This window comes from Papaver somniferum, chromosome 1 (genome assembly GCF_003573695.1).
Source record: "Papaver somniferum cultivar HN1 chromosome 1, ASM357369v1, whole genome shotgun sequence".
NCBI classification, from domain to species: domain Eukaryota; kingdom Viridiplantae; phylum Streptophyta; class Magnoliopsida; order Ranunculales; family Papaveraceae; genus Papaver; species Papaver somniferum.
In genome coordinates this window covers 199,562,588-199,585,148 of record NC_039358.1, presented here as the reverse complement: position 1 = coordinate 199,585,148, position 22,561 = coordinate 199,562,588, and the positions used below count along the sequence as shown (strand labels likewise).

The 22,561-nt window shown below is 36.8% G+C and overlaps 2 protein-coding genes and 1 long non-coding RNA gene across 8 annotated transcripts; all 3 read right to left on the bottom strand.

The window, feature by feature from the left end:
• Positions 1-1,327: 1,327 nt before the first annotated feature.
• On the bottom strand, positions 1,328-3,535 carry LOC113311820. Of its 5 annotated transcripts, none has more exons than XM_026560626.1 (3): positions 2,243-2,713; positions 1,698-2,154; positions 1,328-1,572 (listed from the first exon to the last, which is right to left on the bottom strand). In XM_026560626.1, exons 1-2 carry the CDS (start codon positions 2,377-2,379, stop codon positions 1,701-1,703), a joined length of 591 nt encoding a protein of 196 aa, XP_026416411.1. In that variant the 5' UTR covers positions 2,380-2,713; the 3' UTR covers positions 1,328-1,572; positions 1,698-1,700. The 5 variants fall into 5 exon arrangements, with proteins under 5 accessions (XP_026416411.1, XP_026416426.1, XP_026416421.1 ...); XM_026560641.1 differs by lacking the exon at positions 1,328-1,572 and adding an exon at positions 2,991-3,535 and having other exon boundaries at positions 1,599-2,154; positions 2,243-2,413; XM_026560636.1 differs by lacking the exon at positions 1,328-1,572 and having other exon boundaries at positions 1,599-2,154; positions 2,243-2,413; positions 2,703-2,971.
• Positions 3,536-4,608: 1,073 nt separating this feature from the next.
• Positions 4,609-6,104, bottom strand: LOC113311807 (multiple RNA-binding domain-containing protein 1-like). 2 transcript variants are annotated; one of them, XM_026560610.1, is made up of 4 exons: positions 5,643-6,103; positions 5,384-5,482; positions 4,977-5,264; positions 4,609-4,896 (listed from the first exon to the last, which is right to left on the bottom strand). In XM_026560610.1, the coding sequence occupies exons 1-4, from the start codon at positions 5,991-5,993 to the stop codon at positions 4,786-4,788; spliced, it is 849 nt and encodes a 282-aa protein (XP_026416395.1). In that variant the 5' UTR covers positions 5,994-6,103; the 3' UTR covers positions 4,609-4,785. The 2 variants fall into 2 exon arrangements, with proteins under 2 accessions (XP_026416395.1, XP_026416400.1); XM_026560615.1 differs by having other exon boundaries at positions 4,616-4,882; positions 5,643-6,104.
• An 11,836-nt stretch (positions 6,105-17,940) lies between these two features.
• On the bottom strand, positions 17,941-19,364 carry LOC113335170. The gene is made up of 3 exons (XR_003353207.1): positions 19,336-19,364; positions 19,120-19,209; positions 17,941-18,152 (listed from the first exon to the last, which is right to left on the bottom strand). It is a non-coding gene; the product is annotated as an uncharacterized LOC113335170 (long non-coding RNA).
• Between the last annotated feature and the right edge of the window lie 3,197 nt (positions 19,365-22,561).

Here is a 22,561-nt window from a genome sequence, read left to right as displayed (position 1 = left end):
AAAAATATGATTTGTATTAAGCAGTTCTATTAGGGAATGGCCTATCAGTATTTTTGCAATGCAATAGCATCAGTTGATTACGGGGCATCATCAAAAGAGCAGGCCAAACATTCTTGGAATTATGCTTTGGCCAAACCATGTGGCAGTTAGAGTATGAAAACATCAAAATTTTGATCTATGTCTATAAACATCAACAAACACATCTAGAAGTAAGTTGGTGACCTTCTTTTGGATTCAACTGTTCTCTTCATACTACTTTTTTAGCACTTTATGAGAATGATTCACAAGAGAGAACTAGCAGAGGTAAAAGTGGGTCAAATTTTGTCAACAAAACATATTATAAAAATGGTTCAAGTTTTGTCAAAAAAGCAACTCATTAGCATAAAATGTTGGACCTAAAACATGCAAATGCGTTTATAATAAGCAAAGTTTGTTAGTCAAAAGATGATCTTAGTCTCTTGGTTTTAACTTAACCTTGATTAAGACAAACAAGAACATTACAAACAAACTAAGTACGTGGCATTTTCTAAGAAGACATTGAAAGTAAGACATACCAGCACAAAATATGGAATAGAATACCTAACTTGAAACCTACTCCAATGTTTTGGAGGGATGAAACTAGAGACTTTTTAAGGTGTTCTATTTTGATTGGCCTCATCTATGTGGACATTGCAATAACCAATTTTCTTCGATTAAATTACCATAACCTACATGTTCAATGCAAAAAAAATATGATAGGAAACATTATGTTTGCTTGTTGGTGGCGAGGTAATAAGTTTTTAGCTTTTAATCTAGCGATCTTTCAGTTGAGGAACAACATCAAAATAATGACTATTACCCATGGCAAGTGTTAAAACAAAGACCGTATTATGAAATTATGAATCATATTCTAATCATTTTCATTTGATAAATAATTTTTGATCATAGCTAAGCTCCCTTGTAAAAGGAATTTATTTTGATCATTTCACTTTTTCAAAAAGAAATGTATTTTGATCATTTCTTACTTTCTTAGTACCATCCATACGCACAAAATAAAATCATGACCAAAGGAGGAGCCAACAACCAACCTAACTTCCCAATGCAAAAATGTCGACAGCTAGTACTACTACCAGTCATGCAGATTGAACCAAAGGGGATCGATGTTGCCATCAAAATTATGAGATGGTGACTTCCCACATTTTCTCCGGTTGCAGAAACGAAAAAAAGAGCAAAGTATGATTTCATTCAATTATGCATATGTGGGTTTTAGGTATGATGATTTCATTTGTGCATATGCATGTGGGTTTTAGGTATGATGATTTCATTTGTGGAGCCTCTGTTTAATTAGTTGGTGCATAAAAGATAACAACTTTATTTTTAATGATACTTTTTCGTAGCTAACTCATTCAATTTCATTTTTGAAGGTCACAACTGGTTCCAACTCTTCTGAGTAGATCGAGACAGTTTGGTTAGTCCCCTAGAGATTGGTGAAAATTGGTGATTCAATCCTCCCTTACCACAGCTTTCAAAGGTATCATCTCCAAGAATTTGGATCATTTCTCGATTTATGCTTGTCATCCTTGAACCCCGTCACTGAAATTTTTCCGGTGTTGCACCAATTTTATGCATAAATGCCCAATTTTTGTTAGCATATACTCAAAAGAGGATATCACATTTGTTAGCATATACTCAAAATGTGAGAGAGATGAAGAAAAAACCTCTCAAATAATGTAGTAGTATCTGCACCCAAAAACAAATCCTACACCAGCAAATCCAAAACATAAAGCTAAAGCCATATACCATGTCACGTTTCCTACTAGACTTCCGTCATCTTCATTTCCTACTTCCTCTTCCTCTGATGATGAGGCAGAATCAATCTCTTTAGCCGTTTCGCAACTGCGCCGAGGCAATTTATGTTCATCTTCATTTTGTGATTGCAATTGCGAGACTTCAAATTCAAGCAGTTTTACCCATTGTTTGTAAGCAAACATTCTCAAGGATTCTCTAAGAAATGAATTAGCAAGATTATCCCTCTCTTGGGTTACAACTTTGGCTTTCTTCTCCGCTTCCCTCGCTCGCGTTTGCGATAATTGCAAAGCTCTCAACAAATTCATCTTTTCGATTTCAGACAGTTCTTTTGGGATTGCAAATTCATCTTCTTTTCCACAATTCTTACTGCAGAAAATAAAAAATCACAATTAACAAACAAAATCATGTTTTAAAAGTACTAATGCGAATCTAATTACCTTACGATGAGACATACCTGTGATAAGGTGGAGTGTTGGTGGTGGAGTTGATCACAGATTTATCAGCTCTGGCAAAGACTTTCTGCGGCGGAGGAAGATCACAATTCTGCATAAGAGCGACATATGTCCTCTGTGAGAACAAGTTATTCATCATCTATCCCTTCTTTTCCCAAACCCCCAATTTTTTTCTGAAATCAGAAGAAGAAAATGTAAATCGAAAGCAAACAAAGATCCGGGTTTTGAAGAAATAGCTTAGTTGAGTAAAGGGTTTGTGAATTGGTTGCAAACAAGACAAGAAACAAGAACTTCCTGATTTTGGTTATTGAGTTGTGAAACGTACGAAGAAGAAGAAGAATCTTGAGTTTTAGAGAACCATTACTGGCGTATATGACAATCAATCAAAAGTCTTTAATAAAAAGAAAAACAGTTCTTATCAGATTTAGATTCTCATGCAAGGAATCAAGAAAAGAATTTCACATTTGTTTTATGTATGCTCCATCGAATGAGTCAACTCTGGTATATAATATTTGGCGATTATGATGTTAATCCGAGGATTTAGAGTGCTGTAATTGGTGTTTTTAGGTTTTGGTTTAGTGGGTTTTATCTTGTTTATGGAAGAAGAGACAGACGTGCACACAAGGTTAAACTCTTAATTAGGTAAGATTTGTTTGGCAAAAGTATATGCGATTGTGCACTAATAAGTAACAGAATCTAAAAATATGGATTTTTTCTGCAATGGGATTTTGGCATTTGGTGCAAACTCACTCTTTTTAGCTTTGCTTGCTTCGATAGATTGGCATATTCAATAGTGACCTTTCTTCGGAAAAAGGAGCATTTCAGCCTTACCTGCTGTGCAACATAAACATGGTTAGCCAAGATGTCTATGCTCATGGGTAAGAAATCCGGAAGTCTGCAGAAAAAAGGAGATGAATTGCAGAAGGGATAGAAGGTTGGAGCGATGAAACAATCGCGTATCTAGTCAACTAGGTGGAATGTCCAAATCAGGACCATCAATATGTAACATTCAGAAAGGCATACTTTACCAACCTATTTTTCGTACAGAATACTAGATACTGTATGAGAATCCACTGTCTACTAGGGGTTGGAGAAGGCAAAATACATCATCAAACACAATTTGCCTCTCCTGGGATGCTAAACAGTAAAACAGCCAAAACTATGTGAATCATGAATGTCGTAAAATAAAGAAAAATAAAATCTGTAACTAAAAGCCTGAATGAGGTTTAGGAAATCAAATGTTGAATCTGAGTTAGATTGATGGAGAAACAGAAACAATCTTGAAGCAAGTCATAGGCATGGCAAATAAGTGAACTCAGACAAGTCATAAGCATGGCAAATAAGTGGAAAAACCGAATTAAAAATAATTCCTGCTAGAAGGAGAAACAGAAACATCTTAAAGCAAGTTAACTCGGACTAGTCATAAGCATGCCAAATAATTTGCAAAACAGAATGAGAAAAAGTGAACTCAGACAAGTCATAAGCATGGCAAATAAGCGGAAAAACCGAATTAGAAATAAATTTCCTGCTAGATGGAGAAGCAGAAACAATCTTAAAGCAAGTTAACTCGGACAAGATGGCAAATAAGTTACAAAACCAAAAGTAAATTTCCTGCTAAATTGCACAGAACTTTCAGACTTTGAGAAGGTCAAACTCTATAAGTTTCTGAAGGTTTTCTCCCACCACTACACTACACCAAGCCAACCTAATAAAAAACGATCCTTAAGTGAAAATTTAAGGCAGTAGAACCTGGGAAGAAAACCTTAAGGGTGCTCAATAAGATTTTGTATGTGATAGTGATCAGGTTTATGCAGTTCCAAGCACCAAAAATGAAAGCATTAAAAATACTTGTAATCGGTGAGTAAGCATAAAGTAATCAATCAACGTTAGACATTTACATTATGAAGTTAAAGTTAGGGAAGGCACATAAACATCAACCACGGTTTGCCTCTTTATGGATGCTACACTGTGCGAAGCATGAATATTGTAAACTAAAGACAATACAATCTGTAACTAAAAGGCTTAATGAGGTTTAGGAAATCAAATATTAAACTAGAGTTAGAATTATGGAGCAAGATAAACAATCTTAAAGCAAGTTATCTTAGACAAGTCATAAGCATCGCAAATAGGTGATAGAACCGGATTAGAAATAAGTTTCCATCTTAATTGTATCGACCTATCAGATTTCGTGAAAGTTCAATAGAAACTCTATATGTTTCTAAAAGGTTTTTCGCGCACCACCATACCACACCGTGCCAACCTAAAAGAACGATCCCTACCGGAAAACTTAAAAGCAGTACAACTTGGAAAGAAACCTCTAGGGTGTCTACATTAAGATTTTGTATGTGATAGTGACCAAGTTTATGCAGTTCTAAGTACAAAACGAAAGCATTGAGAACACTTGTAACCAGTGAGTAAGCAACCAATCAACGTTATACATATTACATTATGAAATTTCTACAAAATTTTACCTCACCCAATAGACAAGGATGTATGAAGGACTAGAAACAGTGCATGGTTAACAGTTACATTACACTTCTTCGGCCTAATCCTCGTTCACCTCACTGGATGTTCCTCCGAATGCTGTACCCACCTTCACTTCTTCTTTCAACTTTCTTCTGCTACGTGCGAGTCGAAGTGGTCTTCCCATCAATATTTGCAGCACTCACCAAAATCAGAACTTTTGTAACCGTGAAGAAGTAATCAAATAGAAACTAAAGAACCCAGATAGTTTACCTTCCCCTTGAAAGCAGTAATAGCTGCTTCCGCTTCCTCTTTGGAACCAAATGAAACAAAACCATATCCACTTGGCTTTCTTAATTCAGTAGTCTGGTAAATAACTTCTGCTGATACAACATTATCATTCAAAGAACTAAAGAACTCTCTCAGGCCCGAAGATGTTACATCCCATGACAAATTACCCACAAAAACATTAAACTTCGTCGGTGCTGGAGGTGCTTCACGAATTTCCTTCTTTTTCTTTGGATGCGCATACGCAATTTTCAATATTCGACCATCGAAATCCTAACATCAATTTAAACCAAACACATTCTGAATCGATTAACATAACCAGAAACTTAAAATGCAGCAATTACAGAAAATAACCACTGAACTAGTAGTTGTGAAGAATGACAAATGCTTACATATGCTTCAAGATTGGTCATGGCAGCAACAGCTTCTTCTTCTGAGCCCATTGTTACAAATGCCAATCCTCTATTTTTAGTCTTGCTGTGCATTGAGAGCTGATAAAATCATCCAAACAAAATCACCAGAAACCCCAATTTGTAGATAAGCACCATGTTCAAAATTCAACACACAACAAATTCACAAAAAACCCAAATTATAAACAAGAAAAAAATACAATCTGTACACAGAAAAAAACAAAAAATTAGAGAAATTTACCTCAACATCTAGAACAGTCCCATACTTCTCAAAGAGAACTTTAATATCTTGATCAGTACAAGTCCATGGAACATTCTGAGCAAGTAATCTAGTTTTAGGTCCTGATTCATCTGTTGGGGTTTCAACAGCTTTGGCTGCAGAAGTTTCTAATTGCTGTTGTGTTGGAAAAGAGTATTGAATGATAAAAGGGTTCTTCTTCTGTTTTCTAATTGTTGTAGAAGAAGAAGAGTTGGAGAAGCAAAGAGAAGATAGAGAATTAAGGGTTTGAGAAGGTTTGTGTAGTGTGAGATTTGGAGGGTTTCTTTCTTTTTTACAGATTGTTGATGGAACCCAGAGAAGATGAAGTGCCATTTTTGAAGAAAATGCTGTTCTTGTTCTACTACTATCTACTACTATGTCTGGTTTTTGCTTCTTTGGATAAGGGTTTTTCAGGGTGCTCCTGGGTGTTAATGGGAGACCTGCTTCGGCTAAGAGATGGACTATGGTATGTTGCTATGGGCCTATTAATCTAAGTCAGTTGCTTCGGTCCATGTTTAAACATATTTACAAGTAAGCGACAAGGTTACGCCTGTTCCTGTTCACGTGGCCTATGCACCCATTAATCCATTATGAATATGAGAAAGTGACAAACATAACTGCCTAAGTGGCATTGAAAGTCTCAATAGGTGATGGGGTCGTCTTTTATAATGGTGTGGCATAACCAGCGACAGAATCAGAATTTTATGTTCCGGATTAAAAAAAATATATTCTCAACTCTTGCATCATTAGCTTCATCGCGTATTTTTCTTTTGTACTTCTTCAACATGATGTATGTCCATTGCCAACCCTACGACCACCAGGCACAATTTTAATTGGTACAAAATTATCAATGTTAAACAATGAAGAAGAAAAAGTACTTTTCAATGGTAAAATAAATAAATATATTCTTCGATTTTTCAGGCGTTGTATGTTGGCTCATTATATCCTGAAAATTCAAAGATATACACTCATTACAATCCGTTGTTCCTAATTGAAAATTTTTAGTCCACCCTAATTACCAAAAATAAAACCAGAAAAATAATTAACAACTGAAAATGATATTGGCTTATGGTTGCGATAAAATTAACATTTTATCTGCGACAACAATCAATCGAGAGCTTGGGTGTTTGAGATTCCAAGTCATAACCTGGCAATTTAAAAAATGTAGTTGCAGGAAATCCTACAACCACACCCTACTAATAACTTATGAAAGATCCTAAAAAATCATAATGAAATACTTAAAATCTCTTTTCTAAAATTAGAACAAGTATAAAGAAGTTATGAGAAAACCATAACTTGGAAAACAAATAACTTTCTGTCTCCTAAATATCTTATCTCAGCTCACTTAAAAAGATCTTTCTCTGCTACAAAGGTATTTGGTCCCTTTTATAGGGATTACTTAGTGGAGGACAACAAATAAGCCCCTAATTTCGGATCTGGGGCGCGTCAATATCGCCTAGACTTTTACATTACCGCACGGATTCTTCACTGCCGCGTAGATCTTCACACTTTTGGTGTGACTTAGTGACGTCATCAAATTCGTCATCTAGGATATGTTGTATGCGTTCGTGTTCGCTTGATAATAAAATGATTATTTCGCATGATAGCCGAGTGTGCGATATTTTGCACCCACATTTCGCCTCTTCTCGTATCATTCTTTTGGAAGAAAGAGCGGTAAGAGAAACTCTAGCCAACCATTTAGCCGCACCTACTCATCTTTTCATATTCCTTTAACTGACGTTTTTCCGGAATCTCGGCATGGACATTCCCACGCGTTGAATTCACCATTCACCACTCGACACGTCCCTAGTAGAATCTGATAACCGTCTCTTCGTGTCTATCTCATCATTAATGCGTCTGTAAGGAGAGATGTCTTGGAAAAGGAAATGAAATCCTTTATATACTCAAGTACATTTTCTTGCTCCTCTTTTTGTTCTTTCTCTTCTTCTTTCTCTTCTCTGTGACTTGCATTGTCTGCAGCTGTTCTTCCGCTATGTTTCTGTTCAATCTTTGATTAATCATCATTTTCTACTTCGCATTATCTTTCCATTGTTCCTTCTATTTTCTTCTCACTTTTTCATACTTTCGAGCTCTGTTTTTCATCATCATCTTCTCTTATTCCCATTCTATAATTGGACCCTAAACCCGGCTGGAAAAATGCTAAGGAGTTCGAAAGATTGAAGGACGAATTTGAACGTGGGGGTTTCATATTATCAGTTCCTCCTGGATCAGAACCTGCTTCTGTGCTCGGACCTGAATGGTTTTCGCTTGATCAATGGGGTGATCATAAAGTCATCATTTCGCTTTGTCAACTTTCTGCTGGTCTTCCCATTCCCCTTTACGACCCTCAAATTCCTCTTTGTTAGGAGCTTCTGTCTGATGCGAGATTTTCACGCGGCATATTTCAATTGAGTGGCGATTGTATTAGAATAATAGTTGAATACGCTCGTCGTTCGGCTAGATTGGAATCTTCCTATCCCTACTGGAAGAAACCTTTTAACAAGGAAGATTATACGGTGGAGAACTTCTTTATTCATTACGATGTTGTCATCGTAAAAAACGATCAATACCGCTGGGGGTTCGTTTGTCGAGAGCGGGCGGTATCGCAGAGAACAAAATAATCATGCGGGACGTTGATTTTCACAACCCGAATAATAACTCTGCGTGTCATTCAAAGGATATTCGTTGGGTAGAGTATCCCGTTATTCTGGAGGGTCCGTACATTACTGGTAAGGGTGATGATGGGTCAGTTTCTTCTGCTTCCTGAGAAGTTTTCCGCTTACAAATACCTCTTAAGAAAATCTTTTTTTCAGATCTGTCAAGTTGTGCCTCGAAAGTAAACTTATAATCCTTAGGATTACTCCATAGATTCGAAATCAGCAAATGCTCAAGAACAAACTTATGAACTTATTTGTTTTGTAAACCGAAACTCAGCGAAAACAATCATAAATCTTTCACAAAAATAAGAATATAAGAAATTTTTGAAAAATCAGTTTAAGGATTTCACAAACAGGTGTAATCTCTTCCCCTGGCTATTTCTAGCGCCAAAATGTAGTAGTGGAAAATCCCACAACTACACCCCTTAGATAATCTATATAACAAACTAGGAAATCATCATGAAGAACATTTATAAGAATTTTATTAAGTTTAGAAATCAATACAAGGAAAGAAGAAGATAGAACCCTAACTTGGGGAGCAAATAACATTCTCTCTCCTAAAGTTCTACCTTGACTCTCAAAAAGATCTCTCTCAATACAATGGTAGTTGGTCCTATATATAGGAGTTTACATAGTGGATGACAGCTAATAAATCCCCTATTTTCGGATCTGGCGTGTGATGTCTTCGCATCTGTATATTGAGTCTTCTCGCACGTATTCTTTAACTTCGTACAAATTTCACACTTTATTCATGACCTTATGACGTCATCAGCTTCGTCATCCGGAATCTGCTACGTGCGAGTAGGTTCTCCCCTTTATATTAGTACCGCTTCGCGTGATATCTACGTATGTCATATTTAACCCCTACAAGGGTTTACTATGTTAAACAGAACAACATAAAAGAAAAAACCTAGTATAACCTAACCCTAACTACCATCAAACATAAAATCAGACACTAACCATCAGTCTACCAAAATACACCATTAATCGATTTAAACAAAATACAAAAAACCTTAACAATCAATCTACCAAACCCGAACTATCAAACCCTAACAGAAATAGCATCATCAATCGATTTAAACAAAGAAATAATAAATGACATCATAAAACCCCAATAATCATCATCCATACATAACTTTCTTCAAGATGTAAGAGCCTCAATGACGGGAGGGATTTTATTCAGATCTGTTTCTGAGAGAGCGAGAGAGAGAACACGAGTGGTTAGAATGACCGATTTTTTTTTTCTCAGGATAAAATCGTATATGGCACACGAGAAACTTGCTTTCCTGAAAAATTGAAAACTGTTTGCAGGTGTTTTCTACCACAAGCATAACTGGCATGCATGAAACAATAACAATTACGAATAGAAACTGAGGAACAACTGTTGCGAATATTTAGCAACTGAGAATTCGCAATAGCTATATTTCCGTTGCGAATCTCAGTTGCTAAAACCCGAATTTGGTGTAGTGGCCATAGTCTTGCGCACCCTGTCAACAACCAATTCTTTATTGAATTGAGTATCAAGGCTAACTGAGCCACCCAGTAATTTCACGCCCTTAGACGGTCTGCTGATATTGGGAGGAAAAACACATGTTATCAAAGCTCTAGGATCCGAAGTAGGCCAGAACAACTCCGTTTTAGCTATATGCAAATGCAACCCTCTGACAACCCCCTCATCATGGATAATCTTCAAAGCCTTGGAGACCATAAGAGTGTCTCCTATCAAGGTGCCATCATCTAGTACCATGCTTGGTACGTATGATCTCTGTACCTTGGTAGTTATTACTATAAAGGACGAATTCAGTATAATAATAGACGAGAAACTTGGAAAAACACATAACACAAGTAGTAATTCGAAGAAAGATGTCTTCTCTAGATTATGAACAAGAAAACGATTACAATTCTCTATTTGTTACGCTCACAATCTCTCTAAACAGTGGTTCAACCTTAAACTGTTTTCTAGGTTTTCTGTGCCTAGAATCTGTGTGTTTTAGCTATCATCTAAAGCCCTCTATTTATATACTTCATCGTACTCAGCCGACCAAACTAAGAGTATTGCCTAAAACAAAACTCTTTCCCAACTAGGAATTCTGCCTAAACAAGGATTCCTTCCTATAATAGGATTCTTCCCTCAACTTAGCTTGAGGTTAACTAAGTTACCTAAAGGAGTACGGATACACCTGTATCATGGGTCCCCTTTTTAAGAACTTGAACTCCTGTGAGAGTTAAAAATGAAGGTTAGGGAACTCGAAAGTCCCTTTTTCCTTGTTAAACCACTTGGCCTTGCTAGGAACTTGACCTTGATATCCAATCAGAAAAGCTTCTTTCTCTCCTTGTCGTGTTTTAGTCACTCTTCGCTCCAATATGCAATCTTCCTTGAGTGGTTCCTCTCTATCAAACCATAAGTCTTCTACTCTTGGTAAGATCATAGTGTCGTCGCCGTCATCATCAAGTAATGGTGGTTCAAATAACTTCAAGTATTCGGCATTGATAATCGAGTACATTCCTAGATAAGGTGGTAAATCTAGATGAAAGGCATTGTCACCAATCTGATCGAGTATACGAAATGGTCCATACCTCAATGGCTTCAACTTCTTTCCTTCTCCCTTCAATCACTCCTTAACCAATTTTAACCATACCAAGTCACCAACACCGAAATTACAATGTACAAGATGCTTGTCATGCTTTGCTTTGTATTTGGCTTGAGACTTCTTTAGTTGTGCTTCAACATTCGCATGAATCTGAGATATCTTCTCCAAGAACTTTTGTGCCTTTTGACGTTCACTTCCTTTCTTTCCCCCCATTGAGGTGTCACTAGAAAATAATAGATCAAAAGGACTAGGTGGTAAGTAACCATAGCACGTCTCGAAAGGATATTTTCCCGAAGAACTGTGAACTGCTATATTGAAAGAAAACTGTAGATATGGTAAACTCTCATCCCAAGTTTTAGGATGCTTAGAATTATATCCCCTTAACATGTGAACCATAGTCCTGTTGACCACTTCTGTTTGTCCGTCTGTTTGTGGATGAAAAGCTGTACTCTTCTTCAACCTAGTGTCCATCATCTTCCATAAAAAATCCCAAAAGTGACTAAGGAACCGACTATCCCTATCAGAAATAATCGAAGTAGGTAAACCAAAATGCTTCCACACGTGCTCAAAGAAGAGCTTTGCTGCATCGGCCCCCGTAACCGTCTTTGTACATGGAATTAATGCGATCATCTTGCTGAATCGGTCGACCAAAACGAACAAGTAGTCATACCCAGACTGGTAATGGTACTTACACCCTCTAACTATCTTAGCCACATCATCTTGCATCTTAGGCCAAAAGACATAACGCCGGAGGTTAAGAAGAGTTTTATTCATCGCAAAGTGTCCAGAAACTCGAGATGTGTGTGTCTCTCTTAACCATTGTAAACGATCTCCATCTTCTGAAATGCAAAGTAACTGACCCTTGTATAACAATCCATCCCGAAGTTCAAAATCGCCTTTGAAACCACTTTTTAAACCTTCCAACACCTTCTTGAAGTCTTTGCTGCATGCGTATGACTCCGCATACTCTTGAGGAACAGTTGGCTGAATTCTCATGGCCACCATTAATGCTCGAACTGGAGGTCGAGATAACATATCTGCCAACTTGTTTTTTACTCCCTTCTTGTACCTAATTAGAATGTTGAAACTCATCAAGTAAGACATCCACTTCATGTGCCGGGCTTGTTGTAGTTTAGTCTGTGCGTGTAGATACTCCAATGGTTTGTGATCTGAATGTACCACTACTTCTTTACCTAAAAGGTACACTCGCTAATGCTTGATACATTGATATAAAGCATAAAATTCTTTGTCATAAGGTGCGTAGTTCTTAATAACACCTGAGAACAATTCTGAATGGTACTCCACTGGTTTACCATCCTGTAACAACACTCCTCCCAATGCATAGTTAGAAGCGTCGGTCTCAACTTCAAAAGTACGTTGTAAGTTAGGCAATGCCAACACTGGTGCTTCTGAAATCTTCCTCTTTAGTAACTGAAAAGAGTCTTCATGAGTTTGCTGCCATTCAAACTTTTCCTTAGCTCCCGTCAAACCATGTAATGGTCCTGGAATATTTGAAAAATACCGGACAAACTTACGCAAGTAGGTGCAAGCCCCTAAGAAACTCCTGATTTCAGTTACAATACTAAGTCTAGGCCACTTAGTGATCACTTCAACCTTCTTTGGATCAATCTTCCGTTGTCCTCCACCAACAATGAATCCAAGGTACACCAACTCTTCCTTTCCAAACTCACACTTCTTTACTTTCAACTTCAGCTGGCCTTCATGTAACACTTTAAACACCTTCTCAACGTGAACAAGATGCTCTTCCCAAGTTCTGTTGTATATAAGGATATCATCCAAATACACAATCACAAAATCTTCTATAAAAGGTCGTAACAAATCATTCATCAAACGCATAAACGTCGCTGGAGCATTACACAAACCAAAAGGCATCACCAACCATTCGAATAAGCCTTGTTTGGTTTTGAAAGTAGTCTTCCATGTGTCATCTTCTCGAACTCTCATCTGGTGGTATCCGAATTTGAAATCCAACTTTGTAAAGACTCGATCTTTCTCCAACTGATCCATCATATCATCTATCCTAGGTAAAGGGTAATGATTCTTGATAGTGATCTTGTTCAGTGATCTATAATAAATACACATACACCAGCCTCCATCTTTCTTTGGTACCAACAATACAGGTGATCCACAAGGTGAAGTACTTGGCACTATCATTCCTAATTCTAGGAGTTCTTGAAATTGTTTCTTGATCTCATCAGATTCCTCTATGGTCGTGCGATAAAGACCAACATTAGGCAGAAAACTCTCCCCTGTCAACATGATTTCATGCTCCACACTCCTCTTTGGCGGTAATCCTGTGACATCAGAAAACAAATCCTTGTATTTCAACTTCAATCTTTCTAGGTCACCTTTTTGTTGAGCAGTTGATAAGCACGTATGTGCTACATTTTGTACCCATATTTAAATTACCCAGGACTCGATATTGTTGCTAATAATACTATTTTAATGCTTTTGTAGAAAGTAGAAGTAAATCCAATCATCCAAGAATAAATGGCGAAATGTGAAGCTAAAACAGTGCTTTCCACAAAAAAAACCCAGCAAGGTTACTCGAGACACCAAAGCCAGACAGAGAAGGGATGATACACAAGGGGGACGGTCTAATTGAAAACAAGGAGGTCAAGCACGTACACATGCTTTCCCCTGAATCATGGTTTTGTGGGGCTCAAAAGAACAGTCGTGTGATTTTCATGCAAGCAGAAAACATTATAGGGGTTACTATGCCATGTGTCGTTGCATATATGCATAGTTTTGGGAAGTTGGAAAGGAAAGCCTGTTAGGTAGTGGAATATTGGAACAAATAAATGGGTCCACGTGAATATCTTGTTGGAGGGAGAAAAATGAATTAAAAAGATTTTGCTTTCCCACCAGTGGGATTCTTTTTAAGTCTACCAAATATGCATGCAAGCAAAATGAAGAAGAATATATATATGGGGAGATCACATTGATGACCACCATGCAAGTTTCAATTAAGGCTAATTAAGAGAATGACGACACACCTTTATTTGGTATATATTTTCTGTATTGTGAAGAAGAAAAGGGGGGGTTCTGAGGCCGATTTTGGGAGACGAATAGAAGGGAGGCGGCTACAGAGCCGTGAAGGAGAGACGGAGAAGGGTTTGCGTTCTTCCGTTTTTCCAATTTCATTTCGATTAGCTAGTGAATATCTAATATATTTATTTATGGCTTTTGAGAAAGCGATGGATTGCTAATTATTTTGTAACTAGGGTTTTTATGGTTGAAACTACATGGGTATTAGGCCATTTTTGATTGATTGGATTATATTGCAATTGACCATTTTGAATTGAATAAATAATTCCATGATTTTATATATTGATTTAATGATAATATGAGTTGTTGCTTCACCGGTTTCGTATAACATTTGTGCACAATTGTTAGGATCGAAAATATATTTGTCTACTTATTTGATATTTCATGATTGGGTTAAATCCTTTGATGGGGTATGCTTAGAATAGCCAGGTATTATTTGAGAACTTGTATTTAGTTTCTTATAAATTTCTCGCTAATGCAATTTGATGGTGCATGCTTTGGTTTAGTCTTTTGATGTGCCATGCTTAGGGCGTCCCAGTGATATTTGCGACTCTAATATATATAATAGGTGATGTCAATAGAAAGAACAATAAATAATTCATGAATTATGTTTCATTTCAGTATTTGAATAGAAATAGTGGTGGATACATTAAACCCTGGTTACCAACTCTCCCATTGTCTTTATTCTTTCAAAAATCCAAAAACATCTTTATTTGTTAGTCCATTAGAGATATTGATTACGTATTTCCACCGCTCCTCGTGGGAACGACCTGTACTTGACATTGTTCTACTAGTTAGACACCATGCAATTGCGGTTTATATAAATAGGTATCTCCGGATCCTATCAATTTTTGGCACCGCTGCCGGGGAGCGGTTGTGGAATATTGTAATTAGTATTTTTGATTTTGTAAATAGTTAGGTTTTTATTTTATTTTTGTACAATATTTTTATTTTGTTTTAGGATTTCTTTTTCCTTTTGACTCTTTTTGTGTTTTAGAATTTTGTTTCAGGTACCTTTGTGAGGATGATGAATTCTTTGCACGAGATGTCATCTAAGGTGACACTTGCAGAATATATGCGTAGAAGTTCACATTCTCAGGAGACGTCTTCTGATATGACTCTTGGGGAATATATGTAGAGGCAATGATATGGAGTTTTTGCCCCACCTATGGTAAGTGAAGAATCACCTTTGAAAATATATGAGAAGTATTATAAACATACACCGCCTAATTTGGAGCAAAGGTTGAGAGTTCTAGCATGCCAAGAGTTATATGCAGCTGATGATTTAGAGGAACATGTTTGTACAGAAGATACTATTGTTGAGTCTAACGACTTAGAGACAGTAGACATTCATACTGAGGTACCTTCTAGTCATTTGAATAGTGAGATTTCTATAAATCACTTAGTAGATGAGGCGATTATTCATGATATTGTTGCTCCATTGAGCTCCTTCTTTGCTGACTCATCTTGTGATTTCCTGATTGCTGATGTGAATGTGGAGGTGATTGGTACTAGTCAGGTAACTACTGATTTTGAACCAATCTCAGTTTGTTTAGCGCACTTTGCAGATTTTGATGATCCTATGCTTATTGACATTGTCAATTCATTGTGCCCTCCAATGGTTAATCAAAGTAACTCAACAACGGAAGTTATTTCCGCAGACTTAGAACCAGATTTAGGAGTTACCGATTTTGATAAACTTGAACCATTAGATACAGGTTTAAACTATTGTGCTGAGTTTGATAATTCTTCGCCCTTTCACATTGTCAATACATTGCTTCCTATGGTTTCTAGTGAAGATAATGTGTCGACCGAATGTATTTCAGCTGATTTAGAACCCGATTTACAGTGTGCTTCCCAAATAGAAACTAATATACATTCTATGTTTACTGTCCATGTAAATGATTTATTTATCTCGACCAAGGACTGTTTTCAATTGGGAATGGATTTACATATCTTTTTGGAGGTTTATAGTGTTTGCAGGTTCATATTCGCAGCTGACCTGATTTGTTGGACTGGTCCCCAACTTTTCAGACTTTATATATATGCTTTGCTGATTATTTTGGTGCAACCTCACCTTATCCGGGGTTCTTTATGTGCGCAAACATGGATACGAAGTTTATGCTTTATGGGAGTCAACCCATACGATTTCGCTTCATGGGAGTCAACCCATCAAATTTGTTTTCTTTCCTCTATCTTTTATTTGTTTGCTTGAATTTCCCATCTTAATAAATTTCTACGTTGGTTGACTCAATTACATTGAGGACAATGTAACGTTAAGTGTGGGGGAGTGGCATTTTCGTTAGGCTTTAAAAAAAAGAAAAAAGAAAAATTGCATATTAGGACCAACTGTGTAGCGGGTCTAAAATAAAATAAAATGATAAGCTGTGTAGCGGGTCTTAAAAAAATAAAAAAATAAATTATCATTATGATTTTAGGGGTTATGACCAGCTGTGTAGCGGGTCTTTTGTAGGGTATTTTCTATGACCAGTTGTGTAGCAGGTCTTGTGTATGGTATTTTAAAATTTCATTTTATGACCAGCTGTGTAGCGGGTCTAACTCTCTCTTATGATATGACCAGCTGTGTAGCGGGTCAATTCTTTGTTTTGCTCGAGGACTAGCAAAATATAAGTGTGGGGGTGTTGATAAGCACGTATGTGCTACATTTTGTACCCATATTTATATTAGCTAGGACTCGATATTGTTGCTAATAATACTATTTTAATGCTTTTGTAGAAAGTAGAAGTAAATCCAATCATCCAAGAATAAATGGCGAAATGTGAAGCTAAAACAGTGCTTGCCACAAAAAAAACCCAGCAAGGTTACTCGAGACACCAAAGCCAGGCAGAGAAGGGATGATACACAAGGGGGACGGTCTAATTGAAAACAAGGAGGTCAAGCACGTACACATGCTTTCCCCTGAATCATGGTTTTGTGGGGCTCAAAAGAACAGTCGTGTGATTTTCATGCAAGCAGAAAACATTATAGGGGTTACTATGCCATGTGTCGTTGCATATATGCATAGTTTTGGGAAGTTGGAAAGGAAAGCCTATTAGGTAGTGGAATATTGGAACAAATAAATAGGTCCACGTGAATACACTAGTACAAACCTTCACATAAGCCACGTTTTTTGGTTTACAGCCTAGCCACGTTTCAGGTTATTTGCATGGCTATTGGTCATAGGTACAACTATAGCCACGTTTTGTATTACCCCGTAGCCATAGTGCACAATTTGGTCATGAGTTTAAACCTAGACCCATCAATTGTATCCATAAGCACCTTTTGGTCATGGGTTTAAGTCTAAACCCATTACCTGTAGCCATAGGTGAGAATATGGTCACATTAAGCAATTAAGTACGTGTCAAATGTATAGGTTGGCTTTAGACACACCTATTAACTCGTGACAGAAAGGAATATGATTAAGCCACTTTAATTTGTTTGTGTCCAAATGGTTGGGCTCATTAGACACATCTTGTGACTGAGACAAAAGGCTCTCCATGGCCATCAGCCATGTTTGGCTTTTGTTGAATCTCAACTATAGTCAGGTGTATAAATATGCGTCCGGCTAAGTAATGGAACCAGGTCAAGAACTCTAAGACCTGAACAATAGCCAATTTTTTTTCTCCATTTTTTTTCTCCCTCTAAGCGTTACTGGGTCATGGCACTTTTGCTGGAACGATGGACACTCCGGAGACCTCAAATCAAAACTAGCATGGGACGGTTAATAATGACTGGCAGTTAAAATAACCCTACTCGACATAGCAGTTTGCAGCTGCATTAAATTTGTCTGTACAGTTCACACTGATGGTGTAAGCTATGACTTGATCCAACACCTTAAAATGTGGTTGTCAACGATCACAACCATTAGAGAAGACCCAACACCACATTGAGAAAATGATATAAATATTGATAACTAGCACTACAAGTAACAATTAGACTGTTTCAAAGTATTAAGACCAGTGAATGCCTCTTTAATGATTGGTAAAACTAGGTATACATTGTACTTGCATATGATGGGTTCGTCTGAAGGTCGTCAAATAATGTTTCTGCAATGCTTGGGAATTGGTTTTGGCAACTTGACAGCCACAACAGAAAGTACACCTGGCTGGGGAGAACCTCAGTTACCATAGCTTGTTGCAGATGCATATTGATGTGTGCATGACCTCTGCATTCTCCTAAATATGCAATTGACCAGCTTAGATTTCATAAAGAATGGAAGAACAAAACAAGCATCTTACACAACACAATGACTCACTCCAAAATACATCAGATTAATTTTATCAAAAATTATATTTACGTACAATTACTACGATCCCGAGACAGTTGTGATTGTACATGGGTCATTAACAACAAAACAGCCGTACAATTCTATCAGTCTATAATCCAAGAACACCCTAGTCCCCTTTTATGTATTATCCTATGTCGAATCTCTATCACATGTTAGATTCTTATGTTTCTTATTTATGCATATAACTGCTGCATTTTAAACACAATATACCATCACTAAGTTATCTGTCTGCAATCTAAATAAGTGTTGGTAGAGACGTATCCTGCCTATATAGATTATGAAAGTGAACGATTTTGACCTTGTGCAGCTGTAAATCTTTGAAACCACTAACAAATGTAAACATGCTTATGACACAAATGGAAACAAGTTTTTGCCATCAGTTCCAAACATGCATTAGAGGGTCCCGAACCTTGTGATCGAAAGCTTGTATATTTTCTAGACAAGCTGAATAATGGCGATGGACTTGTAGAAAATAACGGAACCTGCCAGGAGGGAACGACTGTACCCGAGCTGACTTTTAACCAGCTCTGGCTATAGTTGCCATGGGGTTTGCAGTGGGATTTTGGGGTTTGTTATTTTTCTTGCTTGTAAAGGAACAGAAATGGTGGTTTCTGTATTGGAGAACTATAGATTCTGATTCAGTTAAAATAGTTGAAGGATGTATTCATAAAAATTGATAGTTCTAAAAATGATTTTTTTTTTCTACATCAATGAGAAAGATTACTATAGTTGTGATCTAAATAGGTTTCTATATCATTATCTAAAGCAGTGACAACTGACAATTCAAGTTCACCATATTTTCTAATAAATTCAATCATATCATAACCCAAAACAACAAAAAAGATTAGGTTTACCTCTTGAAGCTTTCCTTTAATTATCAAAAAACGGATCACAGTATTATAGCAGCAGCTTTCATAGTGACGCTTTCTTTGGCTATTTAGTTCCTGTCAAGCAATTTATCAAACATTTAGCATTTACCGAACTTGATAAGAATGAATAATTGTTGACTGTAAATCACCCTCAAATAATCTTATAAACAGTATCACAATCTTGAGTTTGTAAAACCCTACCACATCCAGTCAGTACTCAATAATGCCTATACATGATGCAGAATCAAGAGAATATCCCCATAGCAGAGAAGAGCAGAAGTTCCGCGGATAAGGTCCTCGCTGCAGCAATCCAAGAAAAAAGGTCGGGCAACAAAATAAAACAAGCCTTTTTCTCTGAACCGGACACCCTACTACACCTTCATTTGACTGTTCATCCACAACAAAGGGTAGAAGAAGAAATGAGAGTTAAAAGAAACAATCCTGTCATATACAACATGTAATTCTAAGTAGTACAAGCGAATATTTTCGTGTTTTCCCAACTTTAGAAGCAACAATTCCCTTCTGGGGTGGCTTAGAAATTGCAACAAAAACTCAAATTAAAATCACAGTCCACGGATATAGAATCTTAGAATAGAGGGAGAATAGAGCCTAATAGTTTTTGCGATAGAACATGTCAGCCAAGTTATCATTTGTTGAGTACAACATCGTCTGTGTAAGTCGTTTCTTCAAAATTGGTCAAAGGATTCTTATCTCAAATTGTCACTAGTCAATAATGGGAGTATGGGACCTAATGCAATGAATCTTTAACCTTGGTCCTGCAGGCTATGAAAAAGAGCTAAATTTTAATTTTCAAGTCAATTCACATTAATACTAGTCAATGAAGAAAAGTTCAAATCAATTAAACAAGTTGGCAGGTGTTAGAGTTTAATGCTAAAGTTAAATCTATAAATAGTAGTCTGTAGTTGAGCCATTCTGCATATTTAATACAGTTGTTTAGTTAACCATGAATACATTCAATAAGACAACTAAAGTACCAGCATTTCCAGCGTATCTTGCTTATCTTCATTTCTTGCTCTTTTTATTGATCGGCATCACTCAATGCCCATTGGCCTCACATGGATGCCATGAACAGGTATGAAGGGCTCTCCTGGATATCAAATCTTCTTTAGAAGACCCTTATCGCTTTTCTTCATGGAAAGCTTCCTTAATATCCAGAAGCTCCAGCACCAACTACAACTACAAATATAACAAAATTCACTCAAAGTTTGAAATTCTAAGAAAAATATATATGACAAAATGGGTGCTCAAAAGTTAAATTCATGCTAGCTCCACTATAATAGAAAAATAGTATCTGATAGGCCTGCAATCCATAAATCACTATGATGCGAACTACTTCAACTAATCTTAACAACAAAATATGACTAAACCCACAAATCTTAATATATAACAAAAGCAATTACTCAAGCAAAAGGATAAAAACATACCCACTGCTATTGTCTTGGATCTCTATTTAAAAGTAATGAGAGTAGCAAGTTTTCAAGTACAACAGTAGACAGACCCGCCAGAAAGTTGGGACAGTCTGAACATTCTATAAACTTTGCGCGCTCAAGTATTGCCACAGATCATTGGAGAAGGCATTGCAAGAATAAACTAGCCTACCTGTTTCTAAGATTTCAAATTGAATGGTAACAGTTCGATCCTAAGTTTCTAAGCTGTCGACATAAACTGCGAGTCAACCAAATCTAATTTTTCAACTAGACACTAGTGACACATTGCTACTTGGACCATCCCCTGACAATGTACTCACACCATTCCAATAATTAAGATTCCAAAACATGTTATTGAAGTACCCTCTCCAATTCACCCTCTTTATTGAAGTACCCTCTCCAACTCAAAGCCAAAAATCTCTAAATAACAAATACTCCTAACAATCACAACATTTCACACAGTCCAGGTAGTCTTAATTATGAACCATTGAAAGTTTGATGTACCTTCATTCTAGGTTCAATCTATGTAGGGATTTCGTTAAACCCTGGCTAACTCGACTTGGGAGAGCTATCATCCTTACTGTCTGCTTCTTATTTTCCTCTCCTCATGCTTTTAAACCTATCCTGCCAATCCTGCTTTCAGGTCAGTCATAGCTCCAATACTCCCTAACTGCACACCATATTCAAAAATTCAACGATTCACTAATTGCACACAACAATTCTACAGGAGTTCAACCAACTACCAACTTATACTTTTAGCTACAAGAACTTAGAACTTCAACACTGCACAAACCCTGTTAATTATAATCGAACCATCATGACACTTGAAATCAGGTGTACTCGACAAGTTTGTAAATAAGAAAAAGTGATTCATCTCTTGAAACATTGAACACGGAAGAAACTTTTCAATAACTAAACAAATTTTAAATCAAATCATACCCATAATCTGAAAATTCCAATAATCAAATCTATAATCAGCCATGAACAATATGAGAATAATAAAGAGACCTAGTTTTTATTGATTTTGAACCGATTCACATGAATTCAATCAAATAATAATTCACATAATTAATAATGAAAAACAGATCTCCATACCTCCGAAATCAGTGTACGATTATACGAAAAAAGATAAATCGATATATCATCTTTTTCTCCATCTTCAAAATCTCTGAAAAATCAATAATTAATAAGATAAAATCTCAATTTACCAGATAGCTTTTGATTTATGGTTGATTAACCACTCAGAGAGGTGTTGTTTTCAGATTTTGATGAGAAAAAATACTCTGCTTCTTGTTTATTGATATTTTGGTGGTGAACGATGGAAGTGGTGGTGTTCTGTCTGTCCATGGGTTTTCTCGGAGGGTTGGAGCTTGCAAAGAGAAAAGGCGCAACCAAAGAGGGAGGAATACGATAGGATGTGGTTAGGGTTTTGAGGGGAAAGAAAAATTACTCAAATTTTAGGGGGAAATAGTGCGCCAAAACTTCGTTGTTCCCGCCATGGAGATCGCAATTTTCCCTCCTTTGTATAAGATGGTAAGTTGGTGATCCATATGAGTTTTTATGTTTGCATTTATATTCGTTCAATTAAAAGATTTTAATTTTCTATTGGTCGAATATACACCATATAGATTGTACTTTGTAATGTTCAAGTTCTTTGCTCTGTAATTGACCCATGTTTTCTTTTGTAAAGAAATACTACCTCCGTTTCAAAATAATAGGTAGGTTTGTGTGCAAATTTGCCTATTATTTAGAAACAGAAAAAGTAAAAAATAATAAAAAAATCCATAGATGACCAAATCGATAATTATATGATCTGAGGTAGGGTTGCACATGGGTCGGGTTGGGTCGGGTTTGGCCTTACCCATCACCCAACCCACTGCTGGTGGGTAATTGATCTTGTTACCCGCACCCAACCCACCATAACCGTGGGTCGGTTTTCACCCGATCCACCATATGCGGGTTGGGTCGGGTCGAGTGGC